This window comes from Symphodus melops (genome assembly GCF_947650265.1).
Source record: "Symphodus melops genome assembly, chromosome: 4".
NCBI lineage: Eukaryota > Metazoa > Chordata > Actinopteri > Labriformes > Labridae > Symphodus > Symphodus melops.
The window spans coordinates 24,799,013-24,822,691 of NC_136694.1; the positions used below are offsets into that span (position 1 = coordinate 24,799,013).

At 39.8% G+C, this 23,679-nt stretch overlaps 1 protein-coding gene across 1 annotated transcript; it reads right to left on the reverse strand.

Annotated features, from left to right (window-relative positions):
* Positions 1-8,138: 8,138 nt before the first annotated feature.
* Positions 8,139-23,450, reverse strand: apcdd1l (adenomatosis polyposis coli down-regulated 1-like). Its single transcript, XM_079342252.1, has 4 exons — positions 23,105-23,450; positions 12,564-12,735; positions 10,732-11,251; positions 8,139-10,316 (listed from the first exon to the last, which is right to left on the reverse strand). Exons 1-4 carry the CDS (start codon positions 23,181-23,183, stop codon positions 9,552-9,554), a joined length of 1,536 nt encoding a protein of 511 aa, XP_079198378.1. The 5' UTR covers positions 23,184-23,450; the 3' UTR covers positions 8,139-9,551.
* Between the last annotated feature and the right edge of the window lie 229 nt (positions 23,451-23,679).

The following is a 23,679-nucleotide window of genomic DNA, read 5'->3' on the forward strand; positions in this document are numbered from 1 at the left end:
ACCCCACTGGAAAGGCTGATACGGATATAGAGAAGCACTCGACTAATCTTTTAAGCCATATAAAGATGATTCGATACTTTTAAGTTCATTTTCTATCAGCTATAGTTTAAGTAAGATGAGTTATCATTGAGTTATCATTGATTTCATATGATGCCTATGTAATAATATAAAATGCAATAAAGATTAAAATAAACTAAAACTAAAAAAATACAACAGAAAATATGCTTAATAAATATCAACGTATCTGTAAATTAGGGGTGGGACTCGATTAAAAAAATTAACTAATGAACTCAGGGCTTTCTAATTAATTAATCGAAATTAATCACATTTTTAGTTTATCACAATATTTGCCCTATAAAGCAACACGTCTTTTCAATTTAAATGGATTTTGGTGGATGAATGAATGCAATGCATGCAATATATACATATATATACAGTTTCTCTTTTCCAGGAGGCAAAGGAGAAGGAGCAGGAAGCCGAGTTGGACATCAAAAGTGATGAGTCTATCTTACAAATTGCATCATCTATGGTCAAAAAGAGTCAGCGTTGCAGCTAGTGGTTGCCCAAGCAGCTGGAAACACCATGCTTGCTTTGGGGGCATCTGGGCAAACATCACCGTTTGCGGTTTTAATTTCCCTTTATTTTATTTTATTTTTTCAAATCAAACACAAAACCTTGACGCTTCTATTTTAATAAATGTGTCACAATAGTGGCACAGGAGAATGTATACAAATGTACTTTAGTTACATTTTATTTTTAATTTTTTAATTTGTTTTCTTATATTGAATCTTTGGGTCACCTTACAGTTTTTTTTGTTGTTGTTTCAATTTGACAGTAGCCACATTCATGTTGACATTGCCCTTACAAATAACACAAACTTCATCTCAATCTTTTATAGTTTTGTATTGCTTATTTTGTAAAAATGTATATGTACACATCGCCTAATCATCGCCTAGTCCAGCTATGGTCCAGCACAGGGACAGCCTGGGGTTTTTTACAATAAAATTACATGTGAATAGTCCAATATAAATAATATATTAGAGATAAATTTTAAATAATAGAAATAGACTTTACCTTTTTGTGTTAAATAAATCAAAGTTTAGTTAAACTTCATTTCTGGTTGTTTTTATTATAGCTGTACTAGTTCATGTTGATAATCTCCACAATAGACAGTATACTGTGAAGCAAGGTTGCAGCCACTGGCAAACTGGCAGCACAAGAGGCGACCAATGAGAACCTGCAGGAAAAGGTAGAGGACCTCCAAAAACAAGAGGAGGCCCAGTGGTGGAGGGCTGAGACCCTCCATAAGGAACTGGAGGAGACCAGACTTCAACTTGAGGAGAGTCTGGAGCTGTCCTCCGAACTAGCAGCACAAGAGGTGACCAACAAGAAGCTGCAGAAGAAGGTGGGGGACCTCCAAAAACAAGAGGATGCCCAGTGGTGGAGGGCTGAGAGCCTCCAGAAGGAACTGGAGGAGACCAGACTTCAACTTGAGGAGAGTCTGGAGCTGTCCTCCAATCTGGCAGCACAAGATCCGACCATTGACAACCTGCAGAAAAAGGTAGAGGACCTCCAAAAACAAGAGGAGGCCCAACGGTTAAGGGCTGAGAGCCTCCAGAAGGAACTGGAGGAGACCAGGCTTCAAAATGAGGAGAGTCTGGAGCTGTCCTCCAAACTGGCAGCACAAGAGGCAACCAATGAGAAGCTGCAGAAGAAGGTAGAGGACCTCCAAAAACAAGAGGAGGCCCAACGGTTAAGGGCTGAGAGCCTCCAGAAGGAACTGGAGGAGACCAGGCTTCAAAATGAGGAGAGTCTGGAGCTGTCCTCCAAACTGGCAGTACAAGAGGCGACCAATGAGAACCAGCAGAAAAAGGTAGAGGACCTCCAAAAACAAGAGGAGGCCCAACGGTTGAGGGCTGAGAGCCTCCAGAAGCAACTGGAGGAGATCGGGCTTCAAATTAAGGAGATTCTGGAGCTGTCCTCCAAACTGGCAGCACAAGAGACGACCAATGAGAACCAGCAGAAAAAGCTAGAGGACCTCCAAAAACAAGAGGAGGCCCAACGGTTGAGGGCTGAGAGCCTCCTGGTAGAACTGGAGGAGATCGGGCTTCAACTTGAGGAGAGTCTAAAGCTGTCCTCCAAACTGGCAGCACAAGAGGCGACCAATGAGAACCAGCAGAAAAAGGTAGAGGACCTCCAAAAACAAGAGGAGGCCCAACGGTTGAGGGCTGAGAGCCTCCAGAAGCAACTGGAGGAGATCAGACTTCAACAGGAGGAGAGTCTGGAGCTGTCTGCTAAACGGGTAGCAGAGGAGGAAAAACTGTGCGAGCAGGAGAAGATCTCTACTTGGAGGAAGATCAAGAAGGCCTTCACTCCAAGTTGTTTCCGCCAATACAAGCATCTGAAAAAAACAGATGCTGCTCCGTATGTGACCACCTCAGCCTCTCCATCATCTCCCCAACCTCCAGCTGCCCCGACACACCGGCTATAACAGGCCAAGCAGTCACAGTGGGGACATGTAGAGTCCTGACAATCTGAAACCGGCTGGTTTCTGCCCGTCAGGACTTGACCTGTTCACACTGGGTCTGCGTGGGTGGTTTTCTCCGGGATGCTCCGGTTTAATCCCACACATAAATTCAGACTTAATTAAAGATTTGGCACAAATTTCATTAAAAATTTGATTTGATTTCAAAAGGTTTTGAAATAAGCATTCTTTCTATTTTTTAACAAAAGTCTCTAAATGCATTTTGAACAAAACAAAGTACACAATGTGAAACATAAGGTTTTTACATTTATGTGAACTTTGTTCAGAAAACATCTTTGGAAGCTGAACTTTTTTAAATACTCCAAAAAACAGTGTGTGTGGATGGAGACATGAGCTAATCACTATTCAGTCCCTTCAGGAAGTCGCGATGTTGCGATCGCAACAATTCACGCAAATTCAACCAATCCCCGCGATTTCTGGGCGACCTTGCAATTTTATTATATTTTATTAATAAGCGTCATTAAATGTACAACATGATGAACTTGTGATTATTGGATTGGTAATGTGTGTGTAAACTCATGCTGAATATTTGGCAGGTTTAAGCAGCATGCTGTTCGGTTAATATTATATTACACCACCGCTGATTGTTTGTGTTCACGTTTCTGTCAGTCTCTTAAATCAGACAGAAGTTATATTAAATCAGAGCTTACTTTAGTTTTATCCTGATATCTAGAGAAATATTCTACCTCATTATACAGTATTATAAATATCAGGCTGCATGGTGACATGTTAATGTCTGTATAACACTCTTCACACAGACTGTAAACATGTACACATTAGTAATTATACAGGACAGATTTATAGTATTTAGCTTTGTTTTTGTCCTTAATACTTTTTTAAAAACCTTACCAGACCTATTTATTATTTACTGAAACATAACTGTTCAGTCAATGAACGGCATCTATGAGCTGATTTTAGTTACAATGTTTTCGTTTTAAATACAATTCCTATCACAAAAATAATATAACAATATCAAGAAACATATCATGTCAGTTATTAGGTTTGCTCATGTTAAAAAGTAAAATAAAAAGATAAATCATGCCTGACAAGTAACCTAGCTTAGACTGCTAATATGTTAGCTCGCTCATAACACTTTAAGCAATGAATAAAAACTGCAAAGATGCATTAGAGTCCACAGGTCCGTGACATTAGTTTACTGCAGAAAAAACAGCTTCCACCAGCTCAAAAAAGACGAAAAACTGAACAGAAAAGCTCCATGGCGTCTCGGCTTCACTTCACGACGTAACTACTTATTCACCAAGAGCGCTACGCAAGATCCGCGGCTGTCAATCATCACCATGTATGACGTAAAATCCCGTTTTTTAACCTCAATTAACGTATTTAAAACAAACTTCACAGAAAAATGACTTGAACACCATGTAGGGTGATAATATCTAATGATCACAGCAGACTTTAGGTCTGGAAAAAAAAATATGTGATGAGTATTTTAACTTAACAGTTTGACCCATATCCCGTCTGTTATCATTGAGGAGGCGGGGTTTATGACCTATACTGCAGCCAGTCAGTAGGGGGAGCTCTAAAAATAAAAGCTTCACTCCAATGTTATTGAGTAGTTAATGTGTATCTCTTTTTACAGTGCAGATAACTAATGATTTGTAATGGGACACATTGAAATATGCAGTTTCCTGGGTTTTCTTGACTAAACATTTTTTTAAAAACCCATTACACAGTAGTTGATGGTCGGGGAAAAATCCAAATTTTCTTCTCTTGTTTTTGTCAGAAAAATATGCAGTCCTTTTTTTGTTTTTTATTTCTAAGGACAAGACAAAATGTGTCAGGAGCTTCCAGCTGCCCCCTGAGATAATAAAAAATGGTTTTAAAGAGTTAAGTGGACAAATTGATGCTTTTCATTTTAAAGCATATTGTCAAAGCACTTCTCTCAGACTTTGCATGCAAGACTTAATTGTAATGAGGAATGTCGACTATTTTGTGTTGGTACGTTTACCCTTGTTAAAGATATTTGTGCGTGTTCTGGTTTCCTCATGATGGATGAGGACTCATTTAAAAAAAAAAAAAAACGAGAGAGAGAAAATTACTTGCTGGTATGTGGTAGGATCTATTCAGTAGTTGGTTAAGTATGAGCATGAGGTCATGACAGAAAGGAACCCGCTTTTTGTTTGGCCTGAGATCAAGCAGGAGAGTGCAGTAGCTGCCCAGCGATGCAGCTCTGTGGGTAAAACATAGCACTTTGTTCATCTGTCCCAGAGCCAAGGGGACACATTTTTCACCAGAAACTCATTTGTTACAACTGAGCCAGCCGAGTGAAGGCTGATGTTATCTTTTATGAGGCAGCTGCAGCTCATATTCTCATAGAAATAATGGGATTTTCTTCACAGAGCCTGAAATTTGAATGAGTAAGAGAGTGAGAGGGCTGGAAGTTACCCGTACTACTGCAGTGATGTCATTTCAACCATTTGTGTGTGTGTGTGTGTGTGTGTGTGTGTGTGTGTGTGTGTGTGTGTGTGTGTGTGTGTGTGTGTGTGCGCGCGCATGTGTGTATGTGTATTAACTGCATTTAAACTTTTTTTTATGGGAAGACAAGAGATGGGACCTTTTCTGTATTTTCTATTGACTCTCTGTCCAAAAGCAGCAGTGTCTTTCTTCTACCAGAACATTTGTCAGACCCAACCACCTAACTTTCAGCGGTTTGGAAACTTGGTTAAGCTGAAAGGAAACTCCTTGGGGCTTGTTTTCTTTTTTACCGACTATAGGAACATTTTTTTCCTGAAGTCCTATGAAGAGGTTGGGCCTTTTACGGCCCTACTTTACAGAAAGTTAAACAACAAACTCAAGAGATTTATTACTAAAGAATACAACCTTAAATCTTATCTGTGTTTGGGTGGCCCATGAACAGCTTTTTGTTTAGTTTTGTAGGTTTCCTCGTATAGGCCTACATCTGTTTCTGGACCAATAGTACGTACACAACTTCTAGTCTGGATGACTTTAAATGCTTGTGATGCTGAGAAAGGAGGTTTCCTTTAGACTACATGTTGCATAAACTTACTAGGTGTTATGTTAAAATACTGAGTAATGCAAATGTCTCTTTATGTTTTTGAAATTTGGGGAAAATGTACTTATTTTCTTTCTAGTCCTTACAAGCTAGGAAACTTCCCACTTCTATCTGTAGCCTTGAAGTTGATAGATAATTCTTTCTTTTTGTCTCATTCTGGGCAAAAATTTAATTTGTTCCATTATGTTAGAAAATTCAATTAATCTAGCTCCAAGAATTAATTCTACAAATGCTAATTAACTTCCATGTTTTACTCTCTGCAGAGATTTATATTGTTCTATAAAGTGGTTAAAAATATCATCTTGTTAGCAATATCAGCCACAAGGCGTTATTGCTAACAGGATGGCCTTGCACTCTGTGGTGCACAACAGAAACCACAAAATGAAAGACGATCAAAACCTTTGCTGCTCTGGGCCTTAAACACTGCCCCTAAAACTCTCCACCCAAGCATCTCCAGCACACAACAACCAGCATGTTTCATGTTTTGCTGCTGGTTTTACATGGTATATAATAAGAATGTTTACCATTTTAGACTCAATTTACCGGTAATATCAGATTCTGCACATCTTTATACAAATAAATGGAGGGGGGTGTTACAGACCTAAAGTCTGTTTCCAAGTCTAAATGATGACCTCATGGGTCTAACAGCTGCCATCAGCATTCATACAGGAGTTAATAGGAACAATATGCAGCCTCGGAAAGAACTGCCACTTTATTTCTCTTTTTGTGACCCACTATTTTACTGTGAGAGAGTACTTATAGGTTTTATTTCCTTAATTGTGTTTTCCTTTTTACAGAAACTCACATTCATAAAGAGTACAGAAAACTAGAATGCCATTTTTTATTTTGAAGATCCTGATTAAAGGATTTTAAGAATCAATATTTTGCACTCAAAGACTTATCAGTGGAGTGTTTTTTGGGTTTGTTTGTTTTTTCAAAAATGTGTAACACAAAGAAACCAAACTGTTCTAATCTTTCACTGATTAATGTCCTTTTCATGCCTGATCCCATTGTTTTGTTTTTGTTTTCATGAAAAGTTTTGCCAAAGGTGAGTATCAGTAGTGATACCTGTAATAAATTGAGTTAAACTTCTTGTTTCATTTGTTGAAGCAGGGTTCCTCATTTAAAAACTGAAGGGTTTTATAGTTTAGCTAAATGCTGCACTTGCTTCAGTCTTGACACAAAAAATCTGGGGCTATATATATATATATATATTTCTCTGTTGTCTTTTAACTGCTGCTCTGCTCTCGGCTCATATATTGTTGGAACAAGTTTGAAGTCTATTTATGCTGGCTTACAGTGTGTGTTTTTTTTTTTTTTGGTGTATTTTTTACAATACCCTGTATCCAATCTGATATCCCTCTGTGTGTGTTTTCTGCGGTTGGACGTGTACTGGAATGTCTTGTGTAATGTGTGAGCCATATGACAGTTATTTATCATACGGCTGTACGCTCACCCACTATCTGGGCTTTGAATCAGACCACAGTATGAGCCGGGGCGAAAGGATGAAATCCAGCTGATGCTACAATCACACATTTCTGTGTGGTACTTGAGAGAAATCAGCAGCTTTGGGACATACCACTTGTAAAATTAGTTTTACTTGTGGCAGTTGGTTGGTCTCTTCACCACTTTGGGCAACAACTATTTAATGGACTGTTGTGAAACTTTTAGAGGACATTCATGGTTCACAGAGGATAATCTAACTGACTGTGCTGATCTTTGATTTTTTGATCTTCTACTTCACCTAACATCTGTTTCTGCTAAAATATTAAAACAACAATTGAATGGGCCGCCTTGCCAAAACAAACACGCAACAGCTTTTGGTCACCAGTTGGTTGGGCATAAAACAAACATGTTTGCTTTATTTAAATATATCATGCTTGTGATCAGACATGTTTTAATATAATTAGATTGATATATTTATACCAGGTTGGGCCTGCAATGAGTGTAAAAAAGGTTTATTTCACAAGATATATTTTAGTTGGCCATAAGGGACCACCTACAGTACTGCGCATGTCAGAGGATAGCCAACCGTCCTGGGGATTTTGAAATGAGGCGACAAACAGCCAGGACAACATCTCCGGACTATGGGTGAAAACATCTAATGTTAACGTTATGTTTATTATCAATAATTATGTAGTTTCCTGAACTGTATTTTTGTAACCTGGTAGCCTGTATTTATCATATTTATCATTATGGAATCCATTCAAACAAACCAGTTCTGGGAAAACTGGAGAATTCTAAACAAACAACACCAGGACATACGGATCCAAAACGGACAATGCATAAATCACTTATTTAACCTTTTTGGCTAAATAGAGCAAAACAAAGATAAATACAAGATAAACTACAAAGTCTAGAGTAAATCATTAAAGACTATCAAAACCCCTTGGATTAACTAATAATTCGAACTACAGGACAAATAAAGTCACTGGGATCTGAAAAGGTCTGTGTTGTTGATGGCATCCAAAACAAAACGATAATGTTTATACACCTCAAATCTTTAAGTTCAGATGATGCTTGTGTGTTTCTTGATTACTTCGATCACAAGCTGAAACGCTGTCGTCTATAAGTTAAAAGTGCTGGTGAAGCTTTTTGACCGCAGCTGTTGGCTATTAAAGCTGAAAACTCAGTGTTATTTTAATGACTCATAGACCACTCAATTTTATGAAAAGCCATTTTTAATAATAGTACAAAACTGTTTAAATGGCAAAAGTAACTAAAATGTTGAATCAAATATATTCCTTTATCAAAAATTGAAGTATAAATCATTGTAATAAATATTGTTATGATTTGCAAATAAATAAGAAATGTCTGTTCAGGTTATTTGCAAAAAAAAGTTTATGGTGAAAAGAATGTGCAGTCTAAACTGAAAATCTGTGGCACTTGCAACATGTCTGCTTTTCTATCTTATTGTTTCTACTTTATTTTGATGATGTCAGGCTTGACTTTTATCATTTCTCTTCAAGATGGCTGCTGTCTGTTATGTTGTTTGCCCTCTCAGGTTATGTTTTGCATGACTTCTGGAACTTGACATTGTGTTTCTTAATTGTCTATTATGGCCCGTTAAAGACTAAGTGGAGTTTAACATGTAGACACATCCCTAGATAAATGATAGATGATTTTTACATTGTAACAGAGAGTACCACAGATGTTTTTTTTTTTTTTGTTTGCTTTTTTTTCACAGCATGAAATTAGTTTGCAAATAAACCGGTCAGTCATTTTGTCATTCACTTGCAACTTGACCCCTTATCCTTGAATAGCACCCACTTCTTCACATACGTTTTCTACTTTTTTGACCCTGTGCAGCACTCACATGAATTGCAGGATTTACTGCTGAAAGAAAACCATTATAACACACAAGCTTTGAAAGACAAGAGAGACAAGGAAACACTTCACTACAGTGGCATCTGACCAAAGAAGATGGCAGCTTTTAGAAGGCTAAATACAAATGTTTGTACTTTCCATCTTTCTGTCCAGTTTGTTAGGAAACATTGTTCTGTACAAAGTGCATTAGTTATACTGCATCTTGGTTAAAAATAAAGTCTTGAGTGATGTTCACTGGAAAGTCCACAGCTTTCAGTTTTAGATGAAAGAAGTAACAGAACCCACGAGTATTAGAAAGAAATCTGATAAATGAGAACATCTGATCATCATACAAAAGAGACAGGGTTTAAAATAATATATATTTTACATGCTGAAGTGACAGCACTTTTATGAATCGTTGGATTATATACAGATTAGTTTTAGGTAGAAATGCAGTTGAAGTTAAGAGTCATTAAAGTGATGTTACAGGCAGCATCTGAGAGCCAGATTTCCAAACATTATCCAGCCCTCCTGGGTGTCTCGGGATTTTTTCTTACTATCACGCATGTGTTCATCATCATATGGAAGAAAAGTGAAAGACAGCTGCCAGAAGTTAATGTCCATCAATGACTTCAGCTGTTCAACAGATTTGAGTCTGGAGCAAAGTCTTTAAAAACAACCCGACCAGCTGAACAGCACACATCCCAGCACCAATAACAGTTGTGCCAGTCTGTCTGTCCCACTGGCTGCTGATTGAACTTGCTTGCTGTCAAAGCCGTAACGATGTGAGAGATGCGTCTCCGCACCACTGCAAATCACCATGGGAGCCTGAAAGGACGTGGGTCTCCTCTGCGGTCGGTCTGGACTTGACCCATCAGTCGGTCTCTCTCCGATAAACAGCAGTGGGTGTTTCCTGTGGTCCAGCTCAGTCTTGAAGAGCTCATACTCTTTGTGTGGCAGCTTGATGCCCAGCAGGTTGCACCCAGCTGTTGGGGTCAGGTCCTCTTCCACCCCGACCTCCCAGCCTCCCACTGGACCACACTTTCCTGGCCTTGTCCCATTCAACAACTTTGCTGTGGACTCCTCTTCTGCTGTGACTTTCACCTGGGTGACCTTGAAGACAAACTCAGTGGCCCCTGAGATCTTCACTGAGGGGTTTCCCTGAGCGTAGTGACCCGAGGCCCTCAGTGTGAACGTGGGCTGCGAGCAGACAGGGTCAGAGTAGTGACGGTAGATGCCCTCCCATGCATGCAGGTCAGGATTAAAAGTAAAGTCCCGGGTGAGGAAGAGGACATTAGGACGGGTTTCACAGCTCTGGCTGACCCAGCGGCCCGACAGAGATAGTTGGGCTGCAGGGCTGCGGTGCAACCCCGGAGGGCGCAGCTCCGAGGAGCGGTACACCAGGGCACATACAGGACAGGGGTGGATGTGATGCTGCAAACAAATGTAGTGGTAAGACAAGGTATCTTTATGATGAAAAAAAAGACAATAACAAATTACACTTCTAATTGTTTGTTATGCCATATACAAAAATGTGGTTAATAAATCATCATCCCTCAAATTGCTTGTTTTGTTTCATAAAAAGTCCAAAATATATATATTTTTTATTTTATTCTGAAACTTTTTCAAGCTGTTTATTTTCTGGTTGCTCTTGTTTGTGATATTTCCTGTTGGCTATTTCTTATAATGACTCACACATATATACATATCCAAAGGCTATGAAAACACAGAGCTCATTTACAAAGCAACCAACAATTCAAGAGATTTGAAGTCTTTGCATTTTTCACACAATTAATCTAGTTAACTTTCTGATGAACTGAAGCTGACAAAATGCACAGTAATGTCTCACCATGGCGCTCTGCAGTGGCTGTTGGTATCCTGTAGGTCTGTAAAGAGTCCGCTGAGTCCAGTCAGTGTGAATGTCCCCTAAAAACAGCTCCTGGACTTTTCCTCCATGGCTGTGGTGCTGCGTCTCTACCCGAATCAGTTCCATCTCCAACATAGAGAAACCCAGCGCTGCCAGACATCCCCTTCCTGCCCGAGTGTTGTACATTTCATACAGCTTCCCTGGCACCACTCGACTCAGAGTCGGACCCACACAGGCCTGAGGCAGCCTTGAGACCAGCCTCTGCTTTGCTGCCGGGCTATGGACCACAATGCCCACCTTACTGAGATGATGTTCTGCTTCTGTGGCCCCTCGTGTGATCCAGGAGGCCTGTCGCAGACGAAGCCTTCCCCTGATCATCAGGGAGTATGCAGGGTCTGCACAGCTGCTGTCTGTGTAGTAATGCTGCAGGGCTTGGAAGTGACGGCTCGGTTGGAAGGTGTAAGAGCGGGTCAAGAACTCTGGACCAGGGCGAACTTCACACCTGAACACAGAGCAATGCAAAGGTTAACACGAGATAAACATTCTAGCATGGATTAAGATATCAGGCAGTAGTGAGCAAACATTAGTAGTCTGACATTTACTTCAATAGTTTAACGAGTAAATCTAAATCCAGTCAATCAAGTTGTTTTTGAAAAGTCAAGTCTCGACTCTATAAGGACTTTTTAAATTTAATTGGCAAATCTAACTCAGATCTTTTTAAGCAGAAAAAAACAAGACTATCAGGTTTCATGGTGAACATTCTTTTCATAGCTATGACATTCATATTTATATAACTGGATCCAAATCCTTTTCATGTTTTTGGTTTTATAATCAAACCTGCATTAACAGACGTTTGGCAACTACGAGACGAAACTACAAGCTTATGTTTATTTGCTGTATCAAGGAGGTCAGATCAGTCAGATATCTAACCAGTCTGAATTTGGTCAGCCCAATCACAACACTCTATTTGATGATCGACCTTACAGTGGAGTGTTGCTGAGGCACGTTTCTCACAAACCACCATGGCTGCCTCCAAAGTTAAAACTTTCTGAACTTGCTGAGGCATCAGTATTAAAGTTGGGAAAGGTTATTAGACTTGTTGTGTTCAATGTAATGAATAATCAGTCGTTTAAGATGGTTGTGAACACTAGATGCTCAGTATAGCAGCCTCCTTCATCTCTTTAGAGTTGTGTAAGTAAATTTCAAAATGATACACTAAGTTCCAACGGCATTGTCACAGCACCTGTGATTGTTGCCTATCAGGTCACCTACAAAGGGTTTAATAGAGTGTTTGTAATGAGAACAGCTGCCTATGGGTCCCAAGACAAAAAAGAAACAATGAACTGAATAAAGCCATAAACTAGATAAAGGTGAGTGAAACTTAAAGCATCACATCTTTAAGTTCCCATGAAACTGAACTTTCAGAGTATCTAACTGTCACATTGTAATGCATTTCCAATGAAATTGAAATGGTTGGCTACTGAAACAGGATCGAACCAATTCCAAGATAGAAGGGGGGACATAAAGTTGGCATAAATTTAATCAGATCTTTGACGGAGCTTTTTAATTTGTAAAAAAAAAAAAAAAAACCCTGTTTACGCCCCGGAGTGAAGGATGAGTCCTCAGACATTTACATAACTGTTACTGTGATATAAAATACTAAGATAATGATGTATTGAAATGTTTGGAAAACACGTAAAACAAGGAAAACGTATTTCTTATTCTTAAAAAAAACGATTAGTGCTGCTTTCCGTTTCGACTTACTTGAATTCAATCCCTTTCAACTTGCAACAATATTTAGTTGAAGAATTTACCTTGTTGACACCCATGTGCCATCCAGTCTTGGGGGGAGGTCTGCTGTTATTTTCACTGTGTCCTGTAGGTGGCGGTACTGACACTGCATGCTCTCACTGTGGTTTGAAGATGAGGTCAAGGAAGTTGAAGGCACCTCCCATAGTTTACCTCCAGCTCCAGCCACAAACACAGCTACAGAAGGAGGAAAAAAGTTAGAAAACACAGTAAGTAAAGCTCACCTTAAAATGCTATCATATCAACACAGAAGCTTCTTTACAATTCATTTAAGCTTCCAGACTGATTATGTGTGGATTAAGAAAATGGGAGCACCAATTTAACTCTGTGCAGAGTTGATCATTGACCTCCTCTTTCAGAAAAGTGAACAGATAACAGCCGTCAGCAAATATTTATATCTTCTCCTCAAAACACTTTCCTGCTTGACTGCAAGCTGTAATTGTGTTTTATTTTCCGTGTAATGAGTGGAGAGTGGGTGCTATAGAAACCATACATAACTGGGGATCAGGATGTTGGCCTGGATGCAGACACTTTTGGCTTGTTACTTCAATCAGCCTGCAGCTGCAACAACAGGGCTGTCTTTTGGTCAGGAGTTGTGTGTGAAGGTGATTGTGGGTATTTGTGCACATCAGCGCCTGGAAATGTGTTGGTTTTTTTGTGTATATGCATTGCTAGCATTAAGATACCACAAAAAAAGAGGGTCACTGACAGCAGCAGGCTACTCGAGCCAAACACATCTGTTGATAATATGGCTCAAAAGACACTTACAATGATTAATGTTCTCATTTGAGTTTTCCCAAACTATGGCGTTTAGGTTAATCTTAGTGAAAGCATTATTCACTCTGTAATGTTTATTGATTTGACTTGTTCACATCTGCAATCTGTCTGCCTGTCAGTGGTCATAACTGCACCTTCGGCTCTTTCTACATGTTGCTGCACAGAGGTGCATGTGTTGTCAACACGCTAAGACCAAGTGCTCTGTTCTGGTTTCAGTTGAAAGAGAGAAGTTTTTCTGATTACACCCTTATGGCTGCAAACCTTCTGGGGTCTCTCCTGGCAACTTGTGCTGTTTTGAGTGTGTGTGAAACGATAGCTTTAGCTTCATTTGTCCCAAACAAATGTATGTGATCAGTGGTGATGACTTTCTCTCAGACTTTTCCTCTTGTTTTCCTCTCATAGTCATCTTACTTGCTTGCTTTTGTTATTTAACTTGTTTTTTTGTTTTTTTTAGCAGATTAAACAAAAAAAAGATAATATAAAACGTGTATAATGGTTACCGTAATACTGCCATAAAGCTCTACCTGGCTCTAAACCAGCACAGTATACTGATGGCATCTTGCAGCTTGGAGAGATTTGGCAGTATTTTGATTGAGAAAATGAAGATAAAGGTGTATGTATGCTGTGTCGAGTTAAAGTGGCATATTAACTGGAGCATGGTGTAACCAGCACAGGCATGTTGGCCTTAACCTGCAAGGAGGAAGGAAGGCCGATGGTGCTAGCACTCCTAAGGTTAACGTCACTCACAAACCAATTCGACATTGTTTACCCTAAGATGCTTGTTTTTTGAGTGTTGAGGATTTTTTTTCTTACCTTTAGACGAGTCTGAATTTAAATTTGAGTAAAAGCAACTGTGAAATTAGTCACCAGGAACATAGAAACAACTTACAAAAAAAGTTTACTTCATGACTTTTTTATTTTTCTGACAACTTTCTACTCTTACCTCTTAGACAAAGATATGTTCTTTCGACCCCCCCATGATTTAAAAAAAAGACTAAATATTTTGCTATTACATATTTTGATGAAGAAAATGTATTTTCATCATTGTTAATCTTTTTCATTTATTACACACCACTTTCCCAAGAATATTTTTTTTCTACCTTAGTGGATGGGACAGTAACAGTCTGTTTGCTTCGTGCAAAAAGTAAAAGATGTATGTAGATGCTAACAAGAGAATAGAAGGACACAAGTAGAGGTAGTCATGATGGAGAAGTCGATGAACCACAGACATTTTTGTGACACGGATGAAACTAAATGGGTCAACATTGATGCTGATGTTTGAGCAGAGTCTGTAAAGGGAGATATTCCCCATCCCACTGATTTGAACACTATTTTGGTCTTTTATAGCGAGAAAAAAAAAAACAACTTTCAGAAAAAACTTGATTCATCTGTGATGTGTATTTTTCCATGTCTGATGGTAGGTGGACTACATTAAATTGCTGACTATTTCAACTGACAAATAAGAGAGGGGTTTAAATCTAATGTCTGCCAGACGAGTATTTCAGAAAATGTAGAATTTTCTGCTTTCAAGTCGCTGTATCCAGTCTACTTTTTTCCGCTATTCCCTCTTTCCTTTTTATTCTCAGAGGTCTCGCATTCTTTCTCTCACTTCTCAGTTTTCCTCTCGGTCATCTGTGGTTTGACAGCTTTACAAGCGAAGTCTCACTGCACTTTTCTTTCGTTTGACTTTGCATGCACTTTGGGAGAACATCACCTGTTGATTTTCCAGTTGAGCCCCAGGTCAGTTTTTAAAAAAAATTTTTTACGAGTGACCAGATAGAGCTGAAGGAAACTTTTACTTTTAAAAGTGAAGTGTTGTGTAAGTGAAGCTTATTGTTGAATGTTTTTCTTCTGCAAATGGCTCCAAGATTGCTGCAGATTGATAGGTGTTTATTAATCTTGTTAGTGTCAGAGAGAGGATTTTTTTGTTCCTGAGTCTCTGCTTCCCATATGTTCACCACAACCACAGACATGTGCAGCTCAGTCATTTCCCAACATCCTTTTACCTGACACACACACACGCGCACACACACACACACACACACACACACACACACACACACACACACACACACACACACACACACAAACATCCCTTTATTTGGACTGTTTGAACTGTATAAACAAGATTCAAGCTCAAGGCACATGTTCTCCTTCTTCCAGCAGTCTGTCACTTCTTTGATATGATTAATACTTCTTCATCCTGTCACAGGCAATGAAACATGTTTGCAATTTTCCTCTACGCAGTGATGTGTTTGTTTATGCTCCATGTCACTGCAGCTGGCGAGGGAATCCGGTCAGCTGGAACCAGCTGAGCTCCCATAGGAGTGCTCGGAGCACAAAACTAATCAGGATTAATTCATTTCCACTGTATCCGCAATGCATCCCATCAGTCTGCTTCGTGTTATTTAGCCTTTGTAGATGCAAGCAACATGTTGCCTGAGCACTTCCTTGCACAAAGAACTAAGAATTGACAATGAAGTAAAAGGCAGAGTATTGTATGTGCTGTGGAGTCATTGTGGCTGCCATATTCCAGTTTCTGTTTTTGCCAAAGCATTTCTATACAGTGTTTCTTGAGGTCACTTGTCATTCATCCCCCCTCCCCTGTCTTGGATCTCGTTCCCGTCGGGCATATGGTTGCATTTATTAAAACAGTGCTCATAAAGGCAGAGCTTAGTAAAACAAAATTGCTCATCATGTTTTTTTTTTTTTGCTACGAAAGAGCCTATTCCAACCACAAGTGAGGAGATGTTGTAATACATATGAAAATATTCAACCCCCATTTCATTGGGGGTTGAAAGGAGATGGGGGTCCGTTTTAGTTCATTCATTTCTTACACATGCAGTCAGATATGATTACTTTAACCCTTAAATAGTTCCCACTGATTTATTTTTCCACTGTGGGGCCTTAAACTTCCCCCTGATGCAGTCTGTACCGGAGCCTAACAGTTAAGTGCAACCTACAGAGAGAGACAAACTGTGTTTTTACCAATTAAGCTCACTGTCAGATTCATTTATTAAACCCGCCATCAGTACATTTTGTGTTTAAGTTATCAAAAGTGTCTCCATGCAATTGTTAATAATACTGAGTAGTGGACTGAAAATACAGTTATGAAAAAAACCTTGAATAATTCACTTACTAGAAGAAAACAGTAGAAGGATAATTTGACTTCACTAATTTAGAGATTATTACGTTTCTTAAAAATATTTATTTTCTTATGATTATAGCAATGTAGAGACTGAGAAAACTTGTTTCTGTTATTTATTTATGGGGGGGGGGGGGGTGTATGCCTTTATTCTGGAGATGGGACAGGGAGAGAGAGTGGTGAGTGACATGCTGGAAAGGAGCCAAAGGTCGTATTTAAACCTGGACCGCCTGCCCTCCAAGACTTAATCCTCGGGCAGGGCTAGGCTACCAGCGCCCCGCGTGTTTCCATTTTAAAGTCCACCTTCCGTCCAACTTGATTCTAAAATGCCACTTCTGAAATCCAAGATGGCAGACCAAGCCACATAGTCCAACAGTTAAATGACAAGATATTTTCCTTTACATCAGTGTTATGTGTAATTTGAAGTATTCACAGTATTAACAAAAGAGCGGAAAGAACATCCTGAGGAGTAGAAAGAGCATGAAGCAGTTTTCTTTGGCCTGATGGGATGTTTTTCTGGGATGTTTTTCAGGAGTTTTGTACATGTGTGAAAACACTGAGGGATAAATGACTACTCAGAGTTTAACACACCAGCACGTCAGCAAGAGCCTCCAACAGACAGTAAACATGTCTTTAAACAATCTTAACAAACACAACTTTATAACCTTCATTTAGGTGAGATTTATTGAAGGGCTGACGTATTGGATTGCATTAGTTTTAGCTGGATGTACATCATAAACTAGCAGTCAAACTACATTTACTGTGTGTAGGTTCTCCTATAAAAATGACAAATGTTTGCTTGAAAAGCCTTGTTGCACAACAGTAAGTAATCACTGACATCTGTGAGGGTTTTGATTGTAACTGACAGAAGTGTTCACCTCATCAAGTGGAAAAACAAACATTTAATCCGATCGGGTTCGACTCAAGTTTTAAATAAGTCATAACATGTCACAAACATTAAGGACTTCATGGTCAATATGAAGCGTTTGAATAATTCAGAGGTCTCTCGGCTAAACAAAACAAAACAAAACACTGTACTGGCTCCTCCCACATTAAAAGTTCTGGTTATATATTTCAGGTTTGTCTTTTGACAACAGAGGGACACATGTATGAAAAGGGATCTAACTGGATCCAAATGGATTGGGCTGGATCAAAATCATCCTCCTGCTTCAAACTCTTATGATATGCAGTTAGGGATAGGACAGGACCAATTACATCATCCACAGTCCTCGTTTTATGCAAAAAAACAAGTTTGAGAGTGAATGAGAGTTCTGGATTTGCTCTCTGCTGCAGCTCAACAGAAATACATACCGGTACTCTAGAGGGCACTCACTGAAATGTTATATAGATTCATATTAGCTGCAAATAAACCTTGAGACAGGTTTTTCATCAAAACTGGGAACATTGATTTAGTCCCATGTTGGTTAAATTGAATGTACAACAGATCAGCCATTAAAAACAGGAGAAATGATTACACAAGAAAAGTGTCTCAATGGTCATACTCACGCCTGACTGCTGTTTGAACTCCTTTAAGACACAACCAAACTTTCAGCTGCACATATTGCTTTGATTGCTATTACAAATCAACGAGAGGTTACACCCAAATGCAATCTTATTTTTCTAAATGATGCAGGGCAATTTATTCATTTGACAAGTGGAACTTAGATTAACCGCTTTGGGTTGAAGTCTTACTCGAAGGTGGGCTTGAGTTAAAATGAGGCTAATCATTTTAAGCCATTTGTTTTGTTTTGTTTTTTTCTTCTTTCTTTTTTTCATTTCTGCTCTGCAGATATACTTGACTTACTTTTCAAAAGCACCTGAACAACACACCGCAGATCTAATTATAACAGAAATGCACAAAAGCTATTGGGGACTATTTCCAGTTTGTCAACTATTCAGTCAACTATTTCTAGTTTGTCCTCCTGCAGTCTCCCTCTTCTCCCACAAGGGGTCAGTGCAGCGGCCTGTGTTCTGTGTGTGGTCTGGACTGACAGTCTGTCATCACCACCAACACTGTCGCCACCACCGGCCTTCCCTTCAGCCGACTGATGACTAGCCAAAGTAATCTACCTGTCTTTGAGCTTCAGTATTATACTGCCCACACATGCATGCATGCACGTTCTCAAAAACACAGTGCACACATTGATGCTTCACAGCACAGAAGGGACACCATTTATATAAGACCTCCATGCTGTGTTTGTTTGTTTACATTTATGATTAAGGCTTGGCAGCCGTCGCTCTCCTCTCACATGTCTCATCTGCAGAGCCAGAGTAAAAATACAGTTTAATGTGCCTTTTTATTTGGAGCTGTCCTGCAAAAACAAGAACCACATCCAGGAAGGTTTGATTTAGGGGTTGCAGGGGGATTTGAGGGCTTGACTTTTAGGTAGTTTTTAATTAGAGAGAGATGTTTTTGTCTGCGTCATAGCTTCATCTATTGACGGTTTTAACGGAGTGTTATTAAAACTACCAAAGCTGAGGCTGTGAAATTAAAATAAATGTTGTTGGTGTGCTGAAAAGATGGCAAACCAAGACTTATCCTTCCATGTTCAAGCATTTTAACTGCTTCCTCATGTGTTTCCTTCTTTCTTATTTTTTACTACATCCTAACCCTATTACACTCAGTGTGGTCACCCCTTGTGTCTCATGCAACCTCTGTCAGGACAGCCCTCTCCTAACTGTCCCTGAAGTGCCAGCGACCTCCTGGCCCTCCTCCCCTCCTCTGATTGCCGCTCCCATCCTCTGATGAAAAAGCCATGATGTTTACGCCTCATTTCTCGTGGATGGATTTCAGATTCGTTCTTTTCTTTCTTTTCCTGACTCCCCCCCCCCCCCCCCCCCCCCCCCCCCTCTGTGTCTGTCTGTGTTTGATGAGGTGAATGAAGTTGAGGGGCTGAATAAGGGTGGGATGAGGCTTCTTCATGACAAGATTAGTGAGGTGCATGTGTGTGAGGGCGTGTTGTCTCTCTGTCCGATGATACAGTAGCTCTGTGGAGAATCTGCTCATTCCACATACTTAGTTGACTGCTTCACATTAATCACAGTTCACAGCTGCTTTTTTCAGCCGCTGTTGAGACACTGAGCTGTCCTCCAGATCTTGGAAAGGTGTTATAAGACTGTGATTCCCAACTTTTTCTGGCTCGAGACTCTTCCAACATCAGACTGTTTAGTTATTTTTTTTCACTTCCTTTCAAGTATCATGCATGCTGTAAGCATCAAAGAGGGACCCTCTTTCTCCTCTAAACGTTTCAATAAGTGATGAATTGATGGCCGTAAGGACCAAATTGGACATATTGGACATTTGAAAAAACACAAAATCTACATTTGACAAGAGTCCAAATAGCAAACACAAAAAGTGTAAAATATTTTATTGTCTTAAGACTAATGTTTTTCCTGAATCCCTGAAGTCCTCAACAACAACTACATACAGTATCAGTAATATATCAGCATAATTCTGTAACAACATTTGTGACCTGCGTCATGTTTGTCACAGTTTTACAGATTCCTCTCTTTTTCTAAGAAAGGCATGTACAACGCAGGATGAAAATATTTCACTTTAAAACGCTAAGGTCAAAGCCATTTAGGTACACTTTTCCAATTTACTGATTGTTGAATGAATTTCTACAAGTAATACTGAAGTTCATCTCGACTATTCCAAAAGTTTTGCTCTTCTTTGAGGTTAAATTAGATTCTGATTTTGTAGTAAAGACCCACAGTAGAGACTGTATAACAAAAAACTCCCAGACAGTTAATGTAAAAAAAATATATATATATAATTTGGTGAAGATAAAACATCATAAGACACATGAAAGTGCAGAATTTAGATGGAGCAAGATGCAAAAAACTAACCAACCAAAACAAGGAAGAAACAACAAGACTTTCATCCTGAATTTCTCCTTTTTAAAAACTCAAAAAACATAATCATACTGCACGACATAAACAAATGATGTTTCCCCTTTTCAAAGATTCATGCTGAGATGTGACATCCCTTTAAGCGTTCATGGACTGAGGACAGCTTACAGAAACAGAATGCAAAATATTTTCAAACTTCATTTTTAGGCCTTCCTGCCTCAGTTCCCTGTTTTGCTCTTTTTTTGATCCCTCCATCCTTGTCCCCAAGTCAGGCTGCGGTCAGGTTGATTTAGAGGTTTTTCAAAGAACATGAGGTCTGTTGTGTTATTTTAACCCTGAGTCCCTCCTTTCCCTTTTTTCTGGGCTTTAACCCTAACATCTCAGAGTAGTCTCCACGACCAGGAGTCCCCCCTCTCTGTCCCCGGGGCAGACCATGCACGACTACTGTTGTCTTTTCATCACAGAGTAAGCTGCTTAATCCAGCCGCCTCGTTTATTTAGAAAAGGGATCTACAGGGGTTTGCCCAGCGGACGCTGCTGCCAGCTCCGCTGTGGTTAGAGGACTAGCTTCAAAAAGCAGCAACACACATCATCCTGCTGCACCTCACACCTGTGTTAAGAAGAAAACAGCTCGAACGTCAACATCAAATTTACCTATTGCACTATTTCCTCAACGTTTTTCCCTGTTTGTGTTTTGTAATTTTGGTCGGATGGATGTGGAGTAGATTTTATTTGGTTTTGGATTCAAGTTCTGTCAGACACCGGAGATGATCCTGATTGTAATAGCCCCTGTCGTGCGTTGTGGTGTTTTTTCTTGATGCAGAGACAAGACACGAGTGATGTAGATAATGTACAAAAAGAGTTGATGGTCCGCTGATGTTTTCAAGCTGAGATTACACCAAATTCACCCTAAACCTAAAGCTCGGTTTGGAGACGTTTAGGGAGATCCGGTCAGTGGCTGATACACACAGGATTGTCAAATTGGATTGAGACTTTCAAGGGCCCAGAACAGGAATATTTTTATCCAATGTTTAATTTTTCTGAATATGATGAAGGGTTTTGTCTGTCTCAAGAAATATCAAAGATACTGCACTTTTGGATTGAAAAACGTTCCCATCCAGTCAGGTTCAATTAAGTTCAGGAAACTTGGGACGAAACAGGAAATCCTTGCGTCCGAGGATTATCTTCCAGAATCTTTCCAAATAGTCACTGTGGTCTCCTCCGTTCAGGTTCAGTAAAGTCGTCTCTTTTATCTCTCTCAAACACTTCATCAAGACAGGCACGACTCCAACAACCGAGTGTTGGTAACTGTAGAGTCAACGTTAAGGTTCAAAGCGGGCTAAGACATCAGAAATCAACCTTTTTTGATTCACTTCATCATTATAATTTTAAACAGCTTGGGGAGCTTTCTGCCTCAGAAATCAGATTACACCTGTCAGAATTCATGGGGAAAATGAATGTTAATTGTCTGTTTTAATTTTGTATTATGTCTAGTTTTCAGCTCTGTTTGTGTAAAAGAACTGCTGAGCTGCAGTCAGCATCTGCTGAGGCTCAATGACTCAACCTCGCCTGTCTCCTCTACTCGACTTGAGCTGTGAAAACGAAAACAATTCACAGATACCGGTCAGCCGTTGAAGCAGCTTCAGGGATGGCGAAAGAGACGGAGGGGGTTTTGGGGGAGTTTGGCGAGGGTTGCTCGATGATGATTAGGTCTGGGCAGATGCCTCCTCCTGTCTGTCTCCAGCCACCCGTCACCCTTAACAAACCCTGAAGGCCAAAACGCTGCGCTTCCGCGATCCTGGCTGCGGCTGCTGGACAACCATCTCAGAGCAGCAGCCTGAGGTAAGGTCAGTAATGGCTGTCTCCTGTTATTCTAACCATTAACATAATGGCAACATTAGTTCCAGGGCCACGCTTCCCTGCTCCTAGGGAACCATTGTTTAAAGGCACCAGCCAGAGCGCCTTTTAAGACTCCTCCAGCGTCCACATATCCCACTGACGCTTTGAAGACACTCAGAGGAGGAGAGGGGGGGGACACAGACCAGCTATTCATGCGCCTGTAACCTCCGCATAGGTTGTGTTTTTGTTTTTCAAAGTGCTGATCCACATGTTGAACCATGTAAAATCATTTAAATCGGGACAAATTACTTAATAACTTCCTGCTGATTATGACTTTTTGTCCTTGATAATCCCTTCCTTTTCTTGTCACCATGTCCCACCATGTGTTCTTTAAGCTAAATCCACAAGTTTTCAGCTGATTCCTCACATGAGAGAGCGTTTACCTCCTCTTTTTTTACACACTGGAAGAGCTTTGGATTAAAGGGAGGAAATCTGCAATAATCTTTAAGTTTAGATCTTTAAATTTTAATGCTTTTAATGTTTAATTCTCTTACTGATCATCATTATCTTTTGGGTTCATTTTGTTCACGAAGGCAACGTTCATTTAAAGAAAGTTTACTTTAAAAGATTATTTGTGAATGAAATCTTTGTTGACGGTCCGTTGCTTACAACTATTTTTATGTTTTCAAACCAATAAAAACTGATCAATAATTTTAGAAAAACATACATTAATTAAATAGAAAAATGTTTTCAACTTTATTTTAAGATAGCGAACCTGCATCCTGTTTGAATATAACCCAAATTCTATATTGACAAAATCTTTACATTTATAGGTGTAATTCAGGAAGAGCTTCATATATCCAAAACGCTGTTTAAACAGTTGTGAGACTCAAAAGGAGGACACTTTCATCCTGCAGAGAGAGCACAGACTCACCTTGCCACAGCAGCCAAACTCCCTTCAACAGGTGACTGAAACGTCCGCTTGACATGTTTCCTGCTTCCGCACACTTCATTCACACTGTCCGCTTGGAAAACAAACTTTGATCCCAAAGAAATCCAAGACACAGAGGAGCTCCTGTCAACGAGAGACGCTCATGTAGGAGATCACCATGACATGTGCACATAAATGAAGAGTCCAGTAATCCCTCAATGAAACTCTGATCTCCTGTTCAGCCAGTAGGATTTTGTTTTTCTTCTTCTTTTTCTTCTTCTTCCTCTACCTCCACTTCTTGGTCTCCATGGTCTGATAGGAAAGTCCTCAGTTGGAACCACACGCTTCATGCAACTTCCCCTCACTGCTGCGCTCCTAAAGTTTGCAAGAGGGAGAGTCGGTGCGCTCTCTCTCTCTCTCTCTCTCTCTCTCTCTCTCTCTCTCTCTCTCTCTCTGTCTCTCTCTCTCTCTCTCTCTCTCTCTCTAACCCCCTCCCCTGGATCATACACTGTTGCCTCACTACTGTGCAGCTCTACGGATCAGTTCCACTCCATGCATGTGCAGTGAGTGTGTGCGTT

What these genes read in the sequence shown, in the direction of transcription:
- apcdd1l (XM_079342252.1), bottom strand. Translation starts at nt 23,183, where the DNA reads ATGAAGTGTGCGGAAGCAGGAAACATGTCAAGCGGACGTTTCAGTCAC. An exon ending in AGTTTGGCTGCTGTGGCAAG is followed by an intron (nt 12,736 to 23,104) that starts GTGAGTCTGTGC and finishes CTCCTTCTGTAG; the next exon opens with CTGTGTTTGTGGCTGGAGCT. An exon ending in AGCCACTGCAGAGCGCCATG is followed by an intron (nt 10,317 to 10,731) that starts GTGAGACATTAC and finishes ATTTGTTTGCAG; the next exon opens with CATCACATCCACCCCTGTCC.